Source organism: Periplaneta americana, chromosome 1, assembly GCF_040183065.1.
Source record: "Periplaneta americana isolate PAMFEO1 chromosome 1, P.americana_PAMFEO1_priV1, whole genome shotgun sequence".
NCBI lineage: Eukaryota > Metazoa > Arthropoda > Insecta > Blattodea > Blattidae > Periplaneta > Periplaneta americana.
This window is the reverse complement of record NC_091117.1, coordinates 146,443,367-146,467,781: the sequence shown is the minus strand read 5'-3', so window position 1 is coordinate 146,467,781 and position 24,415 is coordinate 146,443,367. Positions and strand designations below refer to the sequence as shown.

The following is a 24,415-nucleotide window of genomic DNA, read 5'->3' as shown; positions in this document are numbered from 1 at the left end:
TTAAAGTTAAGTGAATACCATAGTTTAATGAAGATTGACATATCATTTAGTTTTAATGGTATACTTTGTATTACTTGCTACATGTTTCCATTGAATTATGGTAATAACACAGTCTACTATATACAGTCACGAAGCTTGAGTTTTGAGGGTGCTAGAAACAATAGACTGTGCCGGTACTATTTTGCATTGCCTGCAATGAGCCGATATTAGCGATCCTAGTGGTGAGCAACTACTTAATGTTTGCATATTTACTACGTATTGAGCTTCGTGACTATATACTAGACTTTGGTAATAACTTCATTTCAACCTTTGTTTTCTATGGTTTTAGTAAATGGCGCTTGGCCCATTATGGTTTTTTGTTACTGTCCTAAGCTCACGTGGACTATAATTTTTTTGTTCATTTGTCTATAATGATGATTTTTTCTGTATAAACCTTATTAGCATTTCACTCCAATCATACTGATTTAAACTATCACTGACTACATTGTTACTTTTTTCTTTAGACATCATCCTGATTGTGCTGTATTTTAATTGTCTCGTAATAATCTCTTTCTATTATCTAATATTATTTGAAATATATTAACATTCTATGTATTTTAGTTTAATTCTGCTACACAGTTTATTTCAGTGTTTAATTAATAGTTCATAGTATTTTGTTGTTTAATTCGTAAATAACTCTTGTATACATGTAACTCTCACTTAATCAAATTGTTGGATTCTTTGTAAGTTCATGCATATGTATATACACTTTTTGCTGGTTGAGTGGAAGAGAAGGCCTTACGGCCTTAACTCTGCCAGCTAAAATAAATCATTATTATTATTATTATTATTATTATTATTATTATTATACTATTGTTAAACAGTGTGTTTTTGTTTAAGTATGGAATATTGCTAATAACTCTTTACATATTAATTTTATGAAAAAATACCAAAAACAAAAGATGTTGGAGATTTGTAACTAAAACGTATGCCTCTGGTCTCACAAAAGTATCGATTCATGTACAGGGTGTGGCAAAAAATAACACTTTTTTTTTAAATGGCACCCTATATTAAATTTTACATATTTCAAATCTCCATTCAATTTTACATACAAATAGAAGTTTAATTCGGTACAAGTGATTAATATTATCTTGTAAATATTATGGTTCTTTCAAATGCTTTGATAATGTAACACAAAATTCTGTAAATGCGTGTATTCGTAACGAGCATGTCATGAAACAAACAAAACAATAACATAGCTGTTTCAGATAATGATCAAAATTATAATATTCTTTTAAACTCAGGAATGAAAAGAAGACATTGATGGTTTATGTTATTGTTTTGTTTCATGGCCTACTCCATATGAATACACATATTTATTGTGTGTTACATATAAAAGCATTTGAAAGAACCATAATTTTAAACATTATCTGAAACAGTTCTATGTTATTGTTTTGTTTGTTTCATGGCCTGATCCATATGAATACACATATTTATTTTGTGTTACATTATCAAAGAATTTGAAAGAATCATAATATTTACAAGAGAGTATTCATCGTTTATGCTGAGTCAAACTTCTATTAGTATGTAAAATTGAATGGAGATTTCAAATATGTAAAACTTAATATAAGTTGCTATTTTATGGGCGAATCCAGAAATGCATATAGAGTGTTAGTAGGGAGGCCGGAGGGAAAAAGACCTTTAGGGAGGCCGAGACGTAGATGGGAAGATAATATTAAAATGGATTTGAGGGAGGTGGGATATGATGATAGAGATTGGATTAATTTTGCTCAGGATAGGGACCAATGGCGGACTTATGTGAGGGCGGCAATGAATCTCCGGTTTCCTTAAAAGCCAGTAAGTAAGTAAGTTATTCTTTTGTCACACACTGTACATGAATCAATACTTTTGTGAGACCACAGCCATAAGTTTTAGTTAGATATCTCCAACAACTTTCGTTTTTGGTATTTTTTCATAAAATGAATATATAAAGAGTCATTAACAATATTCCATACTTAATTAACACACTGTATGTTAGCAATCAAGATGGTGATATCAATATGTTATGCATGTTGAGTCTTCTTGTTAATCAGACTCATTCATTTGTTGTGACGTATTACTATCCACTTTTATTATTCTGAGAATATTACTATGTTTTTTGATGATTAAATGAAATCAATAATAAAACATTTTAGTGTTCACAGATTTTCATGTAAATTCCAATATTTATGTATTACATTTATTTCAATAGCAAAAGTGTACTGTTTCCGCATGTTAAGCCCAAGTACAATTTATCTGTTATACATTTAGACACATCAATATTGTTGTAATTGTTTTGTAATTACGTTATTGTAAAAAATGTTGTGACGTTACATGAAGCAGTTATAATATGTAATCAAATCTACTTGTACTTACAATAGTTTTATAAGGAAGTTAGTGCTGGAAGTTGAGTAAGGTGAAGGCATGAATTAGCAGGGTTTGCAACAACTTCATACCTTCTCTACTCTCCTGTAGTAATTGCGCGCAATATATTTATTGACACATACTTTATGTTACCGGTTACCAGAAAAGTAAAAAAAAAAATATCAAAAGTAAGTAAATCTGGTAAGTAAATTCCATATGTTCTGAAATTAAGTTTTTAATTTATTTCATAGCTATAAAAGTTGTGTGTGATTCAATACAAATTGAAATTAAATAAAAAAAATTAAATTAGACTTCTCAGAAGTTTAATATTTTATGCTGATTTTGAAACTTACCCTTCGAATTTGTAATGTTTTATTTCTCCTTCTTCTAGATATGCTTTTATTAAATTTTTAATATCGTTAATTCTATCGTGAAATGAAAATATATGTTAATTTGGAAACAGAACTTATGTTATCACTTAGATTTGTTTTAATGTTTGGCTTATGGAAAAGTGTTTTATAGCAATAAGAAAACAAGCTAGAACTTGACGAAAATAAGACTTGTGTACATAATACAATTTTGTGTACACATTGCTAATTTTAAACTCAAATCTAATCTTTTTTTTGCTATATACCGGTACTAAAACTTTTCCATGTTCAATCATGTTCGTACACACGGTAAAAAGTGGTGTTTCTTTAATTGCAATATATTCCTATATTCTTTTCTAGGATATTGGGAGTACGCCGTGTAAGTTAACAACTTATATAATATGTAAAATAATATCAGTTTCTTGCTATATAAAGCAAGATATAAGGAAATAAATTTGTATTAACAAATTTAGTCCTAAAACTTATCTTCTGTTTTGCAACAAAACATTTCCAAAAATAAAAAATGAGGAAGTTTCAAATAGTTATAAAAATAATTTCTGTTAACTAAAAAACATATTCTTCTAACTAGCTAACATAAAATTGGTGCGTATGAAAAGAAGAATTCTATATGAATTGAAACGAAAATTCTGGTTAAAAGTAACATGTTATGTTTTGGACTATAATGTATAAAAATATCGGAGTTTGTGGTATAATAAACATAAAAACGTTAACATAACAAAACTGTATGGAATTTTAAAATAAACTGTTACCTCAATTTATTTTCAGCTCCCTGTACCTGCCAGTACTGCGACGGTGCTGCACTTTAAAAAGTACTTCCAACATCATTTCAAAAATGAAATTTCAGCTGTGCGACAATAATTCAGTCTATGCAGAAATAATTAATAATTATCCTTTAGTAGCTGTATCATGTTAAAATAACATAATTTCTTATAAACATTAGAAGATTTGGATATACGAAAACATTTCTGACAGACGCTCAAAAAAGGTTAAACCAAAAATGGCCTCATTTTAACTTCTTCATATTTCTCGACTATGAGATGATAAATAATAAATATTGTTAAGTAATTTATTCTAAACTCGGTGTTATTTATAAACAGTAGACCAATCGTCTCGTTGTCTCAAATGTCTTTCAACAAAAAAAATATATATGGATTAAATTTATGCATGTCAGATGTGTAATTCAAACATCGATTTTTTTCTCTAAAGGATTACGAATTTTATTATAGAACTAGTTGTACTTCTCTCTCACAAATTAGTTTACTGGAAACGAAAAGTCTATACGGACTTGACATTTTCCGTCGGCAGTGAAGTAATAGATTTTGTATTGAAATAAATTACTATGGTTTCAAAGTGTCTTTTACTGTAAATTATTTAGAAAGAATTGTAATTTAAGAATGTAATTGTAAAAATAAGATGAAGTGATTTAACATTTACATACACGAAGGAAATTAACACAAAATAATTCGTTGTTAATAGAAAAAAAAGTCTAAATTGAAGCATTAATTTTATGTAAAGATTTTTTTTTTGGTCCTACAAAATGATCTGTGATGGTTACCATTTGTTATTAATGGAGAAAAATTCGCTTGAACCAGTTTAGCACTGGATGCTCTAACCACTGAGCTATGCCGAAGTTCAACCAAAAGAACCAAAGGAGAAATATTCGATCCGGTGCGGTGGGTTGAACTTCGGCGTAGCTCAGTGGCTAGAGCATCCATTGCGTAAATCTGGGGGTCCTGGGCTCCATCCTCGCAGCTGGAGCGAAATTTTCTGCGTTAATAACATTAAAGTTAATACAATATCAATATTACTCTAAAATTAATGTAATGTCTGTTTAATCTATGGAGTAAATTTGCAAGCTTATGCTCCGAAACAGTTTCTAATGTCAAGTTCAACGAAACCCATAGTAAAATATCAATTATATTTTAGTATTTCGTGAGTCATTTGCCAAATATTTGTCAAATAGACGTACCCTTTCGTTTCGTATGCTATATTTGATTTTAGATTTCTTTAAGAGAGTTAATAAATAAGCCTATTATTTTAAGTAATGAAAATGAAAATAAAACTATTTTTAACAGACCACGCTACCAGGTTTCAATACAAATGTTCCTTCATAATTGACATACTTCGATAGCATAAGTATAAATAAAAGTTGACACTTGCAGATTTCGCGAATTTTAAACAAATATTAACCTAGTAGACATGTGCACTGGAACTTCGAGCGTCACACTGTATGCTTAGGAGACGGTTTCAAGAATGCACCCCGATGTGTGTCGTTATTCAACTGTTCGTTGACTTGTCTGACGTAAGTGGATGACCATATTAAATCTCCTTAGACGGAAGTCTTGTTTCTAGTTCACAGGATATTACAAGGCGTCCCTTGTAACCCTCCTGACAGGACCGACGGTGGTATCCCGTCTAGGGCGCCTTCTGACTTCTCTTGATCGGTCTGGTCGTACTCGCAGTCGAAGTAGCGACTCTGGAACGAAAGAGCAGACTAACGTAAAGATTTGCTACAGGCAATATATAGGCTAAAACAATTTATACAACTGCCATACATGTATTTTCTTATATTTTGTTTAATCTTAAAGTAAGAGTTTCATGCACAATTTCGTACTGTTTTTGGTTTCTATTGCAATAGGACCTTTGTAATAAATTTGTTAGGGATTTGTCGTATGTCACTTTAATCTCATAGTATTATCATCAGTGGCGGTTCCTTTGGGGAGGGAAGGGAGGAACGTCCTCCTAACCTTTTTCTTCTTTCGAAAGTAAATAGCAAATAAAATATGTACCTTGAAATTCGAGGAAGATTCGATAATTTTTAAGTTCACAGCTGTCAGAAAACCTCGATTAATCGAGTTTTAAAGGATGTGTGCTCATGTGTTGCGTGAAAACTGTGAGAAGAATGCGAGATTGTTTGTGAGGAGGAAAGTCCTCCTTTACTGCAGTTAACACACAGACAACAGCGCACTAGCGGCCAGAGAAAGAAGCAGAGTTTTAAAGCAAGTAAATGAACATATAGGGAGGAGATCCACCTCCGATTCTGCGCATGGGCGGGAAATACTGGGTGTTCAGTTCAAAGTGTGTCGCTGTATGCTAGTCGATGAGCCTAGAGAATTCAATCTTCCTACACTTCCGCAGAGGTGTATTACTTATGTGCCAGAGAAGTTGCCTAGCAAGTGCGGCGTTCATTCAGAAGAGTACTTACCGATACGTACAGTAACTCCGGTAGTAGCAGGAATGTGAACTGTTTCGAAACATGTACTGAGGTGAGTTTTTTCTTACACTCGGGATATGGCGAGAGGGATAAGACGATTACTTACGTATTTGTTGACATTAACTTAGACGGTCAACATGGACACGGAGCATTTGATTTGTGTTGTGGAATGTTGCCGTACGCAACCGATGATAACAAATACCCTGCGTACGACTTGGCCGCGCAAAACACAGTTCGAAAGAGGTTATGGTAGCACACAGACCGTACAGACCGCCATCTGTTGCTACGACGTTCAAGTTATACCGTACACGTTCTCGAGTTCAGATTGAATGCCTTGATTTATAGGCAACTTCTCTGACACAAAAGCTGAAACTAGCTTCAAATCGCTGACTCATCAACAGCAACGTCATGACACACTTTGAAATGAACACCCAGTACTGTAGCAGACAGAAACCCAAGGAAACCGACAGGTCGTGCAGCAAGCTCTCTACCGCTGTGATCTAGCGATGTTTCATACAACCAGACTACAACACACAGAAGGCATAATAAAAACAGTTTTAAATTATAAATCAAATATTATTCATCTTACTTTATATAGGTTACTATTCATGATTTGAACCCTTCCAGAATATTTGAAAATTAAAGTCGGGTTTATATAAAACAAAGACGAAGTAGTTTTACGTTAGTATCACAGATATTTTGGCTCCTGAAATTAACTTCCATTCATTGTCTACTAGACAGGGTGGCAGCAAAATTGTCAGTTTTATACAAATACATTTTAAATTGAAAGTACTCCAAACTATAGTATTTTAACAAAAAAAAAAAAATTAATCGGCCACCAGCAGCTCACTTAAACCATAAATGCTCAAACTACATTTCAACAATAATGGTTGTACGACTTTACAAGAACTGACATTCTTCAAAAGCATGTGATACTGAACTTGTAAAATGTACATATGGCAACACAGACTACGTGGGTGAGTGCAGTGTTCTTGCTTTCTTAACACATTATTTCCCATTCCCACTTCCGTAAAACGGTTCCGGTTACGTGTTAGTAGCTAGTCTCTTCCAACACGTGTGATGCTGTAGTGTGCGCGAAAAATGCTGCGAGATTGTGAATTTCCTTGTAATTGTTAATTTGTAGCCTACGGTAGGAAAATGGTCCTCTCGTTTCAAAGAGGGATATTTTCATATGAATATTATTACTGACCTTTCCAGCGACAACAAAACGAAACTTGAACGTGCTCATAATAAATTGTGTGTACATTTTGTAAGCAATGTTCGCAAATATGATCATATTATCCCATCCCTGGAAGCAATAGGTTGGCTTATATAGAAAAGAAAAGAAATTTACATTAATTTCTCCTTTTATTCGAAGTATTGAACTTTTCTATTCCTTCGTACCTGTCGTCTCGCTTCACTTACCTTTCTTTCTATCAAAATCTGTACACACGCTCTCGCCATGAAACAATACTAACAATACTATCCCATCGTACCTCCTCATATTCATCCTCTTTCACAATAGCCCTGCCTAGACTCTGGAATTCGCGACCTGCTAGAATCAGGGACTGTCGAAATAAAATTGAATTCAAACACAAACTTACTAGCCAATTGAGACTGGTTCTATCACAAAATATTTCAATATCCGGTAATTTCATCACTATATAATTTTATTATACTAGGTTTAATTTGTACTTCAGTAAAAAAAATCTTTCTTTGTTCTTAAATTCTATAATGAATTGCCTAGCCTTTATTAATCAGGTAATCTTTTAGTACTCTGATTTTTATTGTTATTGTACATTTAATATTAGTTGTAATTGGAATTGTATTCTTAATATTGTAGTTGTAATCACCTGGTAGAGGGGAAGAGAAGGCATAATGGCCTTATCTCTACCAAGTTTAATGAATGAATAAATAAATAAATAAATATATATATATATATATATATATATATATATATATATACCGGTATATAATATTCTCCATGTTCAGGAAGACCGTCCTACTTTCATGCAGACAGTTTAATTAGAGTGACGTCAAGAAACGAGTGGGGATTAGTGAAGTCGACACATGGAAAAAATCGTTATGACGTCACCCAAAGGCGCAGTAATAGGAGATGGGAATGAAAAGAGTGTGAGACAAAGAAGTACAAAAGAAAAGTACGATTATTTAGTCCTGACAGTCGCCGACAATGTGCGCCTGGTTCAGGCGAGTCCATTAAGTTACGCCAAGGGGTGTTCGAGTTAGTCGCTTGCATTCAGAGCGATCGGATGTCACGCGTGCGGTTGAGCGGTGTGTTTCCAGTACAGTTAAGCTGTACTGCGTTTCTTTACTGACCAGTCGCTCTTATCTCTACTCCGGAGTTCTTCCCACAACTCTTGTTACCTCCCCGCTTTCACGTCGCCGAGCTGTCAGGACTAAATAATTGGTTTTTCTGCAGACCCAACAACATAAACAAAGCAGGTATGGGTCACCAGCCAAGGAGTAATGGAGAAGATAAAGAGGAAAGAGGAGATGTGTCGTCTAGAAGGGAAAGTACAGACAGTGGGAGGCAATTACACAGTGGGAGGCAAATGAGTAATAGTAAAGGAAAGACGGTCTATAACTTTGGAAAAGGTTTGTAAGTGGTGAGCAAGTGGCAAAGGAAATTGAAAAGAAGAATACTGGAGTGTAGTAGAGGGAAAATTGCGTGAAGAACATACTTTTAGGAAGAGTGTAAAGTGTAAAAAATGTTAGTGTTAAGATGAGAAAATGAAATGGCGACCAACATTCGAACATTAAATTAATGCAAGGGTATTTTTTATTTATAACCAACCATTCATCAGAAGTGTAGGTAAATTTCAAAGTTCTCATAGGTGATTCGTTCTTGTGCATCTTTTTTAATAAAATTTTATAAGTTTATTTTTATACTGTATTTATATTTTACATTCCATTTTTAAATAATTACATAAGAAAACAATGCCGATTTCTGCATGCTTATTGTTCAGTACATTAAATTTGGGGGGCGAAGTAGTCAGCATCCAATTCTCAGAAGTGGTCGCTTGTGTTAGCAAATCTAAGGCCCAATTGTATAAAACTCCCTGACTAAAAGATCAACTTTGATCAAAGATCGGAAATTGAACCGAGTTCAGACACTTCTTCTATTGTATAAAAGTTTTCTGCGATCAAATTACCTTGGTTCAAATGCAATCTAAGTTCATGTGAAAGGGATTTGGCAACATCGCATAAACAGGTGAAGTATGTGATGCGCGGACCATGTTGTACAGGTTTGTTCAGTGTTGCCAATCTAGCGACTTCAACTCTTTTTCAACGACAATTTCGTTTAACTTTTATATTGCTTAAATAGGGATTTAGCGATCTTTTTAGCACCCACAGTGATAAAATTTAATCTTTCTTTGTTAATAATGAGAACTCTAGCTACCTTCCAACTACTTTATGGCGACTTTCCGTACACTCTGTTGGAGACACTGGTTTGTTTTTGTGCATTGTAGATAATGGCGGACAATAAGAAGAAGGTTGACCGTTCTCCAAATTATTATCATGTTACGGTGTTTGATACTGCTAAACATAATAAAGCTTTATAAAAAGACAATTTTCGTTTATTAATACAGCTAAATGAAAATTTATTAATCATATCCATTAAAAATTAATGGTTGTTATAAACATAATATAATTATAGGTTATGTTATTTCATACTGCTGAACACGATAAAGACTTACAAAATATAAGAATGTTTGTGTATTAAGGCAAGAAATTGAAAAAAAAAAAATATATATATATATATATATATATATATAAATGTACCTACCATATTATTGTTTAATAATAATAATAATAATAATAATAATAATAATAGTAATAATAATGGATATTTTATTTGCACAATCTGTCACTCGTATATTTCAAACAGAAAAGAAATAACTGAACTTGGATCATCTAACTTAATCAGAGAAATTTCTTCAGTCAAAGTTGACTTTAGTATAAGACAAATTAATGTCAGATTAGACTTTATACAACATAAAATTCCAAGTTCAGTTAGAATGAGGATCAATTTAACCTCTGATCTAAGATTACATGGTTTATACAATAGGCTCTTAGAGTACTAATAGTTGTTTATTCCAGATATTATGCGTGGTGTTTTAAGTCAAGAGCTAGACAGCGCTGAAATTTAAGTTTCAGGATGTTTTTTTATGAAAACCTTCAACGCATAGGCTACATATTATTAGTGGATCCTACACACCTGGCAGTCTAGGCATCGACAATGGTCGCTCATCTTGCAGGTGATACCCCACTGAGCCGCCACTGCTCGGTAGAGCTCCTTGCTCGATTTGTGCAGGATTTCTGGACGCTTCGCCACGGTCCCCGCCGCCGCCGCTGCCATCACAGCTGCCTTTTTCCGACGCTTCTCTGCTTCGTCCGCATCTTCGTCCGGAGTTCTGCACGCTGTCTCTGCCTGGGCCGCGGCTAGCCGGGTCTGCAACGCCACGAGAGCAGATGTGAAGATTGCAACAAAGTATAAGAGAACAGCATATGGGAAAGAATGCGCAATAAATTACAGTATACAGCGAGAAACATTGCAACATTATAAATATAAGGGACATCATTTTATTTTTACTTTAATTTTTATTGTATCTGAGTTTTTTTATGTACTTCACTTCCACCTCCTCTACTAGTAAACTTCCAACCGTCTCCACACAGAACGAAGGCCGCGTATGTAGTCAAAGTCGCCTTAGGGTCATAGTAAACAGTACTGAGTTAGTGAGTATAGTACGTTCCAGAAATATGTTCGCACAGGTACTGTCGTCCGTTTGATACGTCGCATCCCGGTTTCTCCCACCCGCTTCTGCTCGCCCCTCTGTAAAGGCTAATGGCTGGGAGCTCTTTTCTGAAAACATTAATTTCTGTTAGGACGTCTACGTAATATTATACAACTGTTTAAAATAACTTAAATAAAATTGCCTCGATAAGTAATTAACTGTTATGTGATTTCCCCCCTTTCTACGAACCTGCAGGAAAACCACATGGACGGACAGTAGATAGCATCTCTGAGTAATTTTATCTTTTCGGATCGGGCAGAAGTGAAGATTGAATTTGCAGTACGTAAGGTACTCTTTTATAGAGTAGGTACAGAATTATTTCTACACGAGTTACTAGTACGAAGGACGAAACTGGTAATTGGAATTAGGTACAATAGTCTATAGTGCGATAATATGCACAAAAGAACTGAAGCCTGTATCGAAATGAACGGCCACCATTTTCAAAAATGTGTTTAAATATTCATATTATGATTATTTTTCAATTTAACTTCCTTCTCTATATTATACGCTAATGTGGTGTAGACAGTAGGCTATAATATACACTGAATAATGAATACATCCGAATGAATAGCTCAATTCCTGAGTAAAAACACCTATTGTTAATACAGTATTGTATATTGTTTAAACAAAAACCTAATGAAAATTATCACATTGAAAATCGCGATAGGCCTATTTCCTAGTTTACGTAAATAGCTGAACTACTTTTCTTCCCTCCTATACCTAGTAAAGTGATTTATTTGTATTTTACGCCAGTATCATCGAACTCCTGTCGTGGAAGTGGGTAGCAAACGGTGTTTCCGGTTCTCAGCAGTTAATCCAAAGGTATATCCAGGTTAATATTAGAAATGTTAGTAAAAATAAAATGATGTCCCTGTACATTGTAAAGAGGAAAATAATGTTCAAAGCGGAATACTGTAATGCAAACAAAATTATCACAATGTAAGATAACAAAACAAATTCAGAACACTACAATAGAATATGGTATACCCCACGCAATAGTACATAATGTAGAATAATATAACAACATGATCTAGGTAAGGAAAACTATATTATGAGAAAGCAAAATGGAATTCGACAGGAGTAACCTAGAATTAGAACAAAATTACGGGAGGGGGTATTATGGCCAAGCACTGTGACCTGTTACGATTCTAACCCTCAAGCTAGACGCAATACCAAACCCATACAAACTGACTACACTAACGTTAACTACTTAGCCAGGTTTCGAGCAGACAACCCCCGCTCGTTCCTAGGACGAGGCCACCCTCCTCCGTGCGTCGCCAGCCGACGATCGGGGAATGCTATGGAATGATAACGAAATGGGGAAACGGCAACGGAATGATGTAGATACCTGATATAGGGGAAACGAGATAACCTCGAGAAAAACCCCAACTGCGACCTTGTCCGTAACAATTTTCACTATGGATTTTTCAATGAAAAATCCCAGACCTGACCGGGATTCGAACCCGGGTCGCCTACGTGACAGGCTGAAGATCTGACCACTCAGCCACCGCAGGGGTTGACCTAGATATCATGTCCAAGAACGACACCGAACTAGAAGAGACCAGAATATGAAGTAGTCAGAGTACCAACTAATAAAAATAAATGTCACGGCATGGAATACCACGACATTTAATAATTATGATAATAGCTGGGAAGTTCGTACCTAAGCAGTATATTTCAGTTGAGTACAGCGAGGAATATACAGAGTGATTCATTATTACGTGTAAATACTTTGTGTGTGTATTGTAGAAGTGAAACTAAGACTAAAACGTTGTATAAAACCTTTTCTCAAAATCTTTAATTCCAGAGTTCCAGTAGATGACACCTATATCGCAGTAACTACATAGGCATTACTGTTCTCCCACATTTGATGTGGTATTGTGGGTAATCAATTACTCGGACATCGAGTTCTACCTCCGCGGTTGAATTGGGAAATCTACCGCGGATTCTTGGAACGCGAATTGCATGGTCTGCTACACGATATCCCTCCAGCAACGCGAGTGAACTTATGGTTTAGGCACGATGGTGCTCCTGCGCATTACTGCCGCAACGTAAGGGCGTATCTCAATGCTGCGTATCCAGAACAATGGATAGGCCGCGCAGGGCCAACTCCTTGGCCAGCCAGATCACCGGACATGAACCCTCTGGACTTCTACCTTCGGGGCTGCCTGAAGTCGTTAGTGTATGCCTCTGCTGCACCTAACGTAGAAGTACTACAACAGCGAATTGAACATGCGTGTGGAATTGTTCGTGATGAGATGAACGGGTTGTGTAACGTTCAGAGATCAGTAAGGCGGCGAGCACAGGTATGTCTTCAAGTTGAGGGACAGCACTTTGAACATGCATTATACTAAGAATTGTGCAAATGTGTAAAGTCTAGAAGAAATTGCTTTACATTCTTTACTGTGTTTGGTTTTAGTTCACAAAATGTGCATAAGTAGACTGCCGAGGATATGGGTTTAGTGACTTTGGTTGTTTTTGTACTGAAGTCCAAATGCATTGTACGAAAGTGATAATTAGTTTACGTTCGGTGTGTTATCCTTTCTTTGTTTGGGAGCGCAAGTTCCACGCAAAATGGCGTTAACTCTGGAATTATAGGTTTTGAAAAAAAAGTTGTATAGAACGTTTTAGTCTTAGTTTCATCTCTACATTACACACACGAAGTATTTACACGTAATAATGAATCACCCTGTAGATGTCACCCGCTCCTCGCCCTGCTGCCGCTCGCTATAGATGGTACACAGTATGTTCACAAACAACGCTTAGTGGCATTCTGTGGATTTGTGTAGAGTCGTGAATAGTTTGAAGAATATTGTTAATTTATAGTAATATTTTAGGTTCTGAACAAAGTGAGCTATTTTGCCAATTACAGAAATTATATTTCTGAATAATTCATTCTCTATTGGTATTATTTTTTTACCCTTAAAACTAAAGAAAAAAGGTATTTTACTACCAACTTAAAATTAGTGTAACTCTGAAAATATTGAGATTACCACACATGTTTGTATGACATTTCTTGCTCAGAATGTGTTCGGATATAAGCTCCTTAAGGGACGGTAAATCTCGTGAGTCACTCTGTATACACTGAGATGTAATATCTTTTTAATTTGATAAAATTGCTTCCTTTCTCAATTTAATGAACCAAGACTAAACTATATTTGTTATTTTTTTATTTCTCGAAAAGTATCTTAAAATTTGGAAATAATTTTATTAATGAATTTATAATGATTACGAGAATTTACAACATTCAAAATTTCTAAACGTTATGATCCTAGCAGGGATTAATATCTAAAGATAAATTGTCACACAATCTGTAATCAAAGTGGAGCAGGTTACGAAGGTCTAGCAAGTCCAGCTTCCACTCATTCCACAAAATTTATTACAGTTGTTTGAGCTTCGAAATATACGACGAGAGAAATCGCTTCCTTGGCCTGAATAGTTGAATCGACCGAAGTGCGCATGAAAGCTGATATTGGACAGAAGATCGTCTCTGAAAGAAAGTGGTAAATTCATAAATCTTGAGTCACTATTCACAGCCAGACAGAAATAACTTTTTTCTTAGCAAAACTTCAAACGGAATAAGTGACATGATTGGACAGCCGAACTATTCCCCATTATTCCCTCTGCCTTGTGTGCAGACAATAGAAAGTCAGGGGCTCTCCTAACAAGACGTATCATGTTCCTGACAAACCCCGTTATCCCGGTATCGGCTATTGATTATCTTCCCTACTTCAGCTATAAGCCATCTTTCATAAGTACACAGAATCCTATAATATCTTCGAGTATAGTTCCATAACTCCGTATGACGGTTTCAGCTTGTAAGAGGACAGAAGTGGCAATATCGGGTAATTTGATACAGAATCTCTGCTTCTTCTATTAAGGACGCAACGGTGAACTTCATCCATAGCAGTTTTTATAAGATTAGAGGAAATCATGTTATTTTCCACTTGCCCCACATTAGTCATTATTAGACATGCGTAATTTTATTGTTACGGATGTGACAAACATTTAGTCATTTGAATAAAATACTTAAGATTATATCAATCTTTACACAAACCTATATGATCACTCACAATGGCAGACGATCGATTTGGTGTCATGCACATACTAGTGATACCTACCATATTTTTCGAGACGAAGATGATATTTCTCTAGATTTCAGTATTTCTTTCATTAAATATAAACATTTCCTTATTAATTTACTGAAGGTAGGCTAGTTGATTTTAAATAGTATTAATATCTATTTTTTTTTTTACTCTGCAATATTCATTTATAGGTACATTTTACATCTTTTGCTTATGCTATCTGTATTTATCTATGTTTTATTCTTTTTATTTTTTATTTTTAATTTACATTTATATGTGTCTTTTATTTATGTATGTACTTATAGAATAATACTTAATAAATTTTAAAGGAGAAAGAGTTTATCCAAAGGGCTGGGTTCGGGAAGAGTGCCTAAAACGCTCATTGCATTCCGCGTTGAATAGCAATACTTAAAAATTGACGCAAATAAGTAGCGCAACGACCATCACCAGTAATGGAGATCAAAATTTGGTCGATTTGAGATACCAAAACTTTAGCGTCATGACTCCAAGGGCCGAAGGTCTCCACAGCAAAGGGGACAAAGATATAATTGTCTAAAAGATGAGTATATTTATTGACTTTTTTCTTCACGGCTAATTCAGCAGCAGATGCTGCACGTCTGGAGGTATTCGGTAAGTAAGATGGAGTTAGAGTGTCAACGCAACTAGAGTCCCAAATTCAAGATTTTCCTCTAACTCTAGACCATGGAATTAAGGTGAGACCATCGGGTCGTTTACCATCTGCGCTACTAATACCTGGTGGTTCCAAAAGAGACGGGATGCCACAAGAAGTCAGAGATATTTTAATGATATCATTGAGTGATATATGCCTGGGAATGTGACCCAATACTTTCGGATTGCAGCGATATTTTACTACTTACCTTATTATTCCCAGAACATGAATTTTACCAGCAATCGAAAAGTATTGGGAATACATTTCAATAAGGAACAAAGTAAAGTTTCCTTCCCAGGCAGGATTCGAACCATGAAAGTCTTAGTTACCAGTCTATCGTGTTCTAGAGTGAACAAAGCTCTGAAATCAGCTACAAGGGTCGGTCGGGCTTTTTTTTGCCACTACTGTACATCAGTACATCTCAATTGTCCCGCGCCGTGGCGTCGCGGTCTAAGGCATCCTGCCTAGGACTCGCGTTACGGAATGCGCGCTGGTTCGAGTCCTCGTGGGAGAAGAAATTTTCTCATGAAATTTCGGCCAGTGTATGGGACCGGTGCCCACCCAGAATCGTGATGCACTTGGGGAGCTACGATAGGTAGCGAAATCGGGTTGCGAATGCCAGCTATAACGGCTGGGGGGATCATCGTGCTAACCACACGATACCTCCATTCTGGTTGGATGATCGTCCACCGCTGCTTCGGCATGTGGGCGTCAGGCCAGCAGCCGGCTGGTCGGTCTAGGCCCTTCACGGGCTGTAGCGCCACTGATTATTATTATTATTATTACATCTCACTTGACGATATGTGTCAGAGACAGAACATTCTTTGTCTGCATCTTTAGTCTGATTAGTGTAATATCTAGCTAATCGGTGATGTATGGAATGAAGGGAGAAAGGAACTGGCACCCTACTCCATTATCTCCTGGCCTAGTTGCCTCATAAGCGATGCTTTCTAGACATCATTGTCTTCGGACAGTTGACTAAACAACAAACAACAACTAATAATAATTTAATCTAAATTCCCTAATTTTTTTTTTTCGAAATTTTGTTTTTCAACAATCGTTGCGACGAGAAACACTGTCGCCACGTTTCATTAAGTATTTCATATTGCCCTCATTTCTACTGTATTGGGATCCAATACCTTTTAGTACTTTTCGCAATGAGAAAAATGAAATTTTAATTTGTGGTGCTTCGTATTTTGCGAGCTTCCGGAAAAAATATCGTCTAAACTGGGTACAAAGTCTTCTTATATAAAGTAAGCACTGTCCGTTTTAAAGCTTTCAGACCTACATCTGTCCTATGTTGTAAGAGAGTCACGAATACCTTTCTTGGATGGGGTTTAAGCCTTCCTCTCGATTCATTTTCTTTCATGTGATTACATACCGCAATTTTAGACAAATATGTCGCTTTAAGTATATTTTCCGAAACATGACTAATGGAAATTGCTTTCCATTCCTTGCATTGTCATATTCGCTCTGGAAATAAATATAAACACGACACAAAACATTCTTGGTACCAGAGTATTTAATGACTTCTACCACCTTCAAATAGTACACCAAACACAATATCCATCATCATGAATGAAAAGTAATACAGAGTGATTTATATAGAACTGACACAATTCTTTCATTAATTGTTTCAAAACGAATTGTGTTAGCGACAACTTATTATACCTAAAATGTAGAGGAATTTTGGGAGATTATTTACCTCTATAGCAAATGTTGTCCTAGTTGTCAAATCCGGTGATCTCGGTGGCCACAGGTTCCTGGAAATTATTCGGCCGTCACATAACCGGATAAATGGAACCATGCTTCATCTGTGAACCATGTGATGGACAATATGGCAGGATTTTGCACAATGAACGTGTGAAACCAACAGCAATAATTCAATCTTTTATCCTTATCTCGTTCCTGTAGCTGATGAACAACCGTAACCCTATATGGCTTTAGGCTCTCTGACACATTGAGTAGGTGTACCCTGTCTCCTGCGACAAACGTCTTAATGATTTTTTGGGTGACTGCTCCAGTCGTGCTCTTACGTCAACAACAACCGTGGGAAGCCTAGATGAACGATGCTTGCCCTTTTCACTCACCAGAGATCCAGTTGTTTCCAATTTGTTTATTGTGAAGCAATACTGGATTACGAATTTAATTAGAGCTACCGTATTCAAAGGGCATACTAGAGAGAATTTGGTGTTCGCAATCCTCCCAAAAGAAACACAATACTGGGACTGGTAAACAAATTGGAAACAACTGGATCTCTGGTGAGTGAAAAAGGCAAGGATCGTTCATCTAGGCTTCCCACGGTTGTTGTTGACGTAAGAGCACGACGTTTGTCGCAGGAGACAGGGTACACCTACTCAATGTGCCAGAGAGCCTAAAGCCACATAGGGTTACGGTTGTTCATCAGCTACAGGAACCAGATAAGGATAAAAGATTGAATTATTGTCGTTGGTTTTACACGTTCATTGTGCAAAATCCTGCCATATTGTCCATCACATGGTTCACAGATGATGCGTGGTTCCATTTATCCGGTTATGTGACGACGGAATAATTTCTAGGAACCTTTGGCCACCGAGATCTCCGGATTTGACAACGCCGGACAACATTTGCTATAGAGGTAAATAATCTCCCAAAATTTCTCTACATTTTAGGTATAATAAGTTGTCGCTAGCACAATTCGTTTTGAAACAATTAATGAAAGAAATGTGTCAGTTCTATATAAATCACTCTGTACAATCGGTCGGAGCTGAAAGGCATGAAGTCAAAATTGGACATATTTTTATTCAGCATAATGAACTATTTAAGCAAGAACTATCGATTGGCGCAAGAAAGAATTAAGTCAGCTTTCTCCTCGTACAAGAAATTGTTGCATTGGTAACGTGAACGGACGAGGAAAGCATTAAGATTAAGTCATTGACTTCCTGCCTTTCACCGCCGCGCCGCACCATGAGAAGTTGACCAAGCAACCGAGCTGCTGCTTTCCGATTCCCGCCAATCCCGCGGCCTTGTGTTTTTAGTGGGTTATTTTACGACACTGTATCAACGGTTCAGATTATTTAGCGTTTGAATGAACTGAAGGTGATAATGCCAGTGAAATGAGTTCGGAGTCCAGCACCGATAGTTACTCAGCAGTTGCTCATATTGAGTTGAGAGAAAACTCCGTAGGAAACCTCAACCAGGTAACTTGCCCCATCAAGGATTCGAACCCGAGGCACCTGGTTTCGCAGTCAGACTTTCATACTCCATCGGTAAGTCTATCGTGCTATCGAAAAGGAGTGACTGCCATATGGCAGTGAAAATTTTTAATAGCCTCCCTATCGATATAAAAATTAAACTCAAAACATAAGATTACTTAGAGCCAAATTAAAGAAGTACTTAATTTCTCACGCCTTCTATTCTGTAGGCGAATTCATGACATTCAACAACGCTTCATTTAATTGATACTAAAACGTTGTGTTGTACTAGTGGACTATACTATAAACCTCTTCTGTATATACCATATTTCAACTAGACTGTGACTATAAATTAAGGGTGCTATTCATAGACATTTCGCAGCACGCGCTACGAGCGTACTAAGCTAGCCCCGGCTATCCACTGGTTACTAGTGCAGAATTCAAATCATATCCTATCGTTAACACTGGTTTATGAATACGAAAAACGCTGATCATCCACCGGAAACCCGCGACCGGCCCTAAGACTTTATAGTAGTATTAAATTTTTTGACTTATTCCATATTCTAGCTGTGAAGCAATGTATGAATACAATGGAATGTTAAGAAATACAATGCTATATAATACAACTCCACAGGTGTGGACTCGCGCCCATGTGATGTCAATGTTTTAGTGTAATACGAGTCATAAGTGACTTTGTATTTTTTTACTCTACTTTGCTCTACTTAGCTTGTATTTTGCTATATCGTAAGAGAAGTTGCAATAATTTATAACCATCTTTTCATTGAATGTAGGTGGTATTTATGTTACAAATAAATATAACTAATATACCATGTAATATTTAAATTTAACCACCGGCGTAGTTCTGTCTGCTAAACCGCTTGCCTACGGATCCGGAGTTGCGTCCGGGCGCGGGTTCGATTCCCGCTTGGGCTGATTACCCGGTTGGTTTTTCCCGAGGTTTTCCCCAACCGTAAGGGAAATGTCAGGTAACCTATGGCTAATCCTCGGCCTCATCTCGTCAAATACCGTCTCGCGATCACCAATCCCATCGACGCTAAATAACCTCGTATTTGATACAGCGTCGCTAAATAACCAAGTGAAATATAAATAATTTTAAAATCATTTATGAAGTGTAAGTAGCAACCACAGAGCTGAAAAGCATTAAGTCAATTTTTTAAAATAATTTTTTAATGTGTATGAAGCCCTGTATTTGTCTTTCTATTGTGACACACATAACCTAGGGAATTATTCTACAGCTTAATATACACATTCAATAAATTTACTTGGTTTTCTTTTTCCTGAAAAGTTGCAAAAACCGACATAAAGCCTTTCAGCTCCGACCGATTCAATTGTAAATGACGTGTTTAAAAACTGAACTTGACTAGGGTACAAGCAGGCATAGAGTGAAGGAGGATAACAAAGAACGTTAACGTGTCGTAGAAACTTCCTGTCAGACAGGTAAACGCTACTAAGTAGCACACTTCCAACTCCTCTTGTTATTTTTAACTTCGTTATTTAACGACATTGTATCAACTACGACGTTATTTAGCGTCGATGGCATTGGTAATAGCGAGATATTTGGCGAGACGAGGCCGAGGATTCGCCATAGATTACCTGACATTTGCCTTACGGTTGGGGAAAACCTCGGTCAGGTAATCAGCGCAAGCGGGAATCGAACCCGCGCCCGACCGCAACTCTTGTTACTGATTGGCAAAGTACACTATAATGTTTAAACTTAAAGGCGGGAAGTTAAAAAACAGAATATAGTTGTATATATTATTTTTTTGTACCGAAGTACATATGATATTTCCATGCAGATATTCTGCGTCATCATACGATGAAAGAGTAATGGAACGGAGAAAAATTCTCTCCGGCGCCGGGATTTGAACCCGGGTTTTCAGCTCTACGTGCTGATGCTTTATCCACTAAGCCACACCGGATACCACCCCGGCGTCGGACAGAATTGTCTCTGATTAAGTTCCAACTCTTGGGTTCCCTCTAGTGGCCGCCCTCTGCACTTCGTCATAGATGTCTATGAACATAGGACCGAAGTCCACACATGTGCTGAGGTGCACTCGTTATGAGTGACTATTTGGCCGGGATCCGACGGAATAAGCGCAGTCTTAAATCACGAAGTGATTTACGCATATCATATATATTATTTTAATGTACCGAAGTACATATGATATATCCATGCAGATATTCTGCGTCATCATACGATGAAAGAGTAATGGAACGGAGAGGGAACCCAAGAGTTGGAACTTAATCAGAGACAATTCTGTCCGACGCCGGGGTGGTATCCGGTGTGGCTTAGTGGATAAAGCATCAGCACGTAGAGCTGAAAACCCGGGTTCAAATCCCGGCGCCGGAGAGAATTTTTCTCCGTTCCATTACTCTTTCATCGTAGAATATAGTTGGTTTATTCCGAGGTTTTCTTCAATTATAAAGTAAATGTCATATAATGCCATGGCGAATATTGGGCTTCATCTGGCTAGAATATCATTTCGCTTTCACCAATTCCATTGGCGGTAGAATATAAAGCGCATATGCTATAGAGTCGTTAAATTATAGATTAAAACACATCTCTTTAAATGATTAATTAAATTTGTTTTATTAAAATTAGGGTACTTCCATAAAAGTTTAAAGCGATATTAGTCCCAGTAAATGTGTCTTACCTCTGCGAGGACGTGCTCGTAGGATGGCGGGGGTGAAGATGGAATTGTATTGTTCTGTGACACAGGTGCGGGCCGGGGCTCCGGGGGTGGTGGCAGGCCCAGGAGCTCGGCCCTCTGCCGGGCGAGTTCTAGGCACGGATCAGGCCGAACTCTGGCGGGGCGCTCCGACGATTCTTCCATCATCCTCAGGCAATCGCCGCCACCAGAAACGTCGCCCGATGGCGACGACTTAAAGCTGAAGAGCTTCTTTTTTGTCTTTTGTTTTTTCTCTCCTTGAGATTTCTTCTTCGGTGCCTTACACCCCCAAAAATGGACACCTCCTCCAACAATTGTTGTGGTTGTTATGGCAAGCAGAACAAACGTGGTCAAACGCTTGTTTCGTGTATTGTATTTCTTGTGTTGAATATCACAATGCAGCCTATTGTTTATTTAAGTTCGAGGTATTGGTTTATTAGTGCCTTAGAGTAAATAAGATTTTCGGCGGTTTTTAGGCAATTCACAAACGGGATATTTTGTTTACGGCAAAGTTTAAAGTCAGTTTTCAATGTAATATAATTTCTTTACATAAACAATCAAATCAACTATAATGATTTTAGTAATGAAATTTGGAAGATTGTCTCAAATATATGGTTTCTTAGATTACAAGATTTTGGCTTTCTCCAAAGATGCACAATTACTTAAACATTAATTTCCATTTAAATTTATGCTTTTGTTTCTGTCTTAGAAGAGAATTTTGCAATTTTCGGAGAAATGATTCCAAAATTGCAATGCATTTAAGAACAATTAGATATTCCCAGTACCAAAATGTAGTATATTAAATACAAAAACCATCCAACAATAAATCTGGACGTGTTGACTCCAAAAATGTATTTTTATTTCTAAAATATATTTGTTTCTGTACCAAAAGTCGCAACTTGCATTAATACTGTTCTAATAATTCCGAATATTATAATTCCACTGTCATTTTTTGTATCGAATTTACTTTTTTCATTACTTCAATTTTTTCTTATTTATTCTTTTAATTATCTTAGACAGACAGACATAACTATACGAACGTAATACATTTTCAAATCGCATATAATTCCTGTCTTAAAATATTACGTCCGAAAATTGTGCTTTATACCTCATTCTTGTGTCTTACAATTTTTCACGAAACAAATGGAAAAAAACAACTTCTCACAAAATACATTAATATGTTATAAGGCTGACAACAGAATATAAAAAACCTTTCTAGGTATTATAAACCCGTCTTTTCGTAGTTATCTGAGTGATGTAAAAATAATTGGACTATATTTTAATGCTCTCAGATTAGATATGAAACAGAATTCTTTATTTCTTAGCTCGTTTTCTTGAAACCTCGACTCTTGTTTCCAACTTTAACCGAAGTGAAAATTAAATTGCTATTAGATTGGAGCGAGCATCGTAAGTAATACAGTCTTCTTGCTCGGTTTTCATTCCCGTCTCCTTTTTTATTAGCTTTTACGTTCTCACACTCTCCAAGGAGCAATAATTATTTTTAGGCTTGTGTCTGCTTTGATGGAAAATGCTTTCTATCTCTTCTTTCATTCAACGGCTCGTCGTCGTATCCGCATCTGGAAAGAGACAGAAATGCATGGATGAAAACTCCATTACACCCGAAACACTGTCAACTGAATACAGAATCGCTATAAAATTAAAGCAGAGCTTCACATACGCAGATCTGACGTCATACAAACTTAATCTTGTAGTCGTGCTAATACGAGACAGATAATTTGTTATGTAAACCACATAGCTGAAGTCGTTTTAAAACTACGAGGACGTCTTGTTCCTGCCTCAGGTTTTCGTAATTAATAGGCTAACGACAATGGTAGTAATCGAGGATAAATGTTGGAATGAAAACAGGAGAAATACAAAACCTTCTCCAACTACTTACTTTTCCGGTGGCTACCGATTCCCTCCGAAGAAGTAATTGTAAATATACCGATTCCCTCCGCATCAAAAAGGAGCTGCTGGATTTTAATACCCCTATTCCCTCCCGTAAAGTCTGGTTGGCTGGGTGGGTGGGTGTTATGGTCTATCTGTTTTTGGTTACTTATGGTTGCGGACATGAATGCTCTAAGCCAGCCGTGGCGAAAATGTGACTAGCGAGCACGTTGTGGCTCGCAACGATAGCTATATATTTCTCTTGCTTCCTACCTCCTCCAACTGCCATCCTCTCACTCACCGGAGTAAAACTCCGTTCCATTTGTGTTTGTCTCTGATCTGCGAGTGGCCTATCGTCGCAATGTTTCTCTCGAAACCGTATACCTACAGTATACAGAAACGAAAGTTTCAATTACGATGGGAGGACGCATTATTTTTTACTGCTAATATGATGAGAATATTAGCATTTTTTTTACTGCTAATATGATGAGAATACTAAATGTATGATTTGTTCACAAGTATTACGAGGAAAACGGTTGTATAACATAAAACGGCATTATACTACATGTCACTCATGAAACATTAAAAGGCTGGTGTTATTATTATTACTATTATTGTTATTATTATTATTATTATTATTATTATATCATCTCTGTACGTCGATCCTTTTTCAGCAGATGTACGAATAATGCGGTTAGATCTCCAATTTAAACTCACAGATTTACAATGTGATGTTAAATGAAAGGTAGATGTAAGGACTTGACACATATTGAACTTTCCAAATCTTTGCCAAAAAATAAATATCCGAAGCTTCGTTCTTTCGCTTGCTCCGTTGAAGCCATGTTCGCTACAACTTACGTTTGTGAACAATTATTTTCAACAATGAAAACAGTAAAAACCAAATTTAGATCACGACTGACAGACAAATACCTTCGTGATCAACTACGACTGGCAGTAAGTGACATAATTCCTGATTTTGAAACTCTGTTGCAGAGACATTCTGATGACAGTTAATTTTAGGTTGTGATAATGTGTCCTATGTTTTATTATTCATTTCTTTCTTCGTTACACGTATTAATCATTAGTTTGTAACCTTATACTGTATAAA

At 36.4% G+C, this 24,415-nt stretch overlaps 1 protein-coding gene across 2 annotated transcripts in view; it reads right to left on the bottom strand.

Annotated features, from left to right (window-relative positions):
* Nucleotides 1-851: 851 nt before the first annotated feature.
* LOC138701838 (uncharacterized) overlaps nucleotides 852-24,415 on the bottom strand; it is a 359,272-nt gene continuing 335,708 nt past the window's right edge. For both annotated transcript variants that reach the window (XM_069829140.1, XM_069829150.1), the window contains exons 2-4: nucleotides 21,406-22,997; nucleotides 10,226-10,459; nucleotides 852-5,247 (exon numbers count right to left, since the gene is read on the bottom strand). In XM_069829140.1, coding sequence (XP_069685241.1) covers nucleotides 5,125-5,247; nucleotides 10,226-10,459; nucleotides 21,406-21,588 — 540 coding nt within the window. In that variant the 5' untranslated portion in view covers nucleotides 21,589-22,997 and the 3' untranslated portion in view covers nucleotides 852-5,124. The remainder of the gene's footprint in view (nucleotides 5,248-10,225; nucleotides 10,460-21,405; nucleotides 22,998-24,415) is intronic.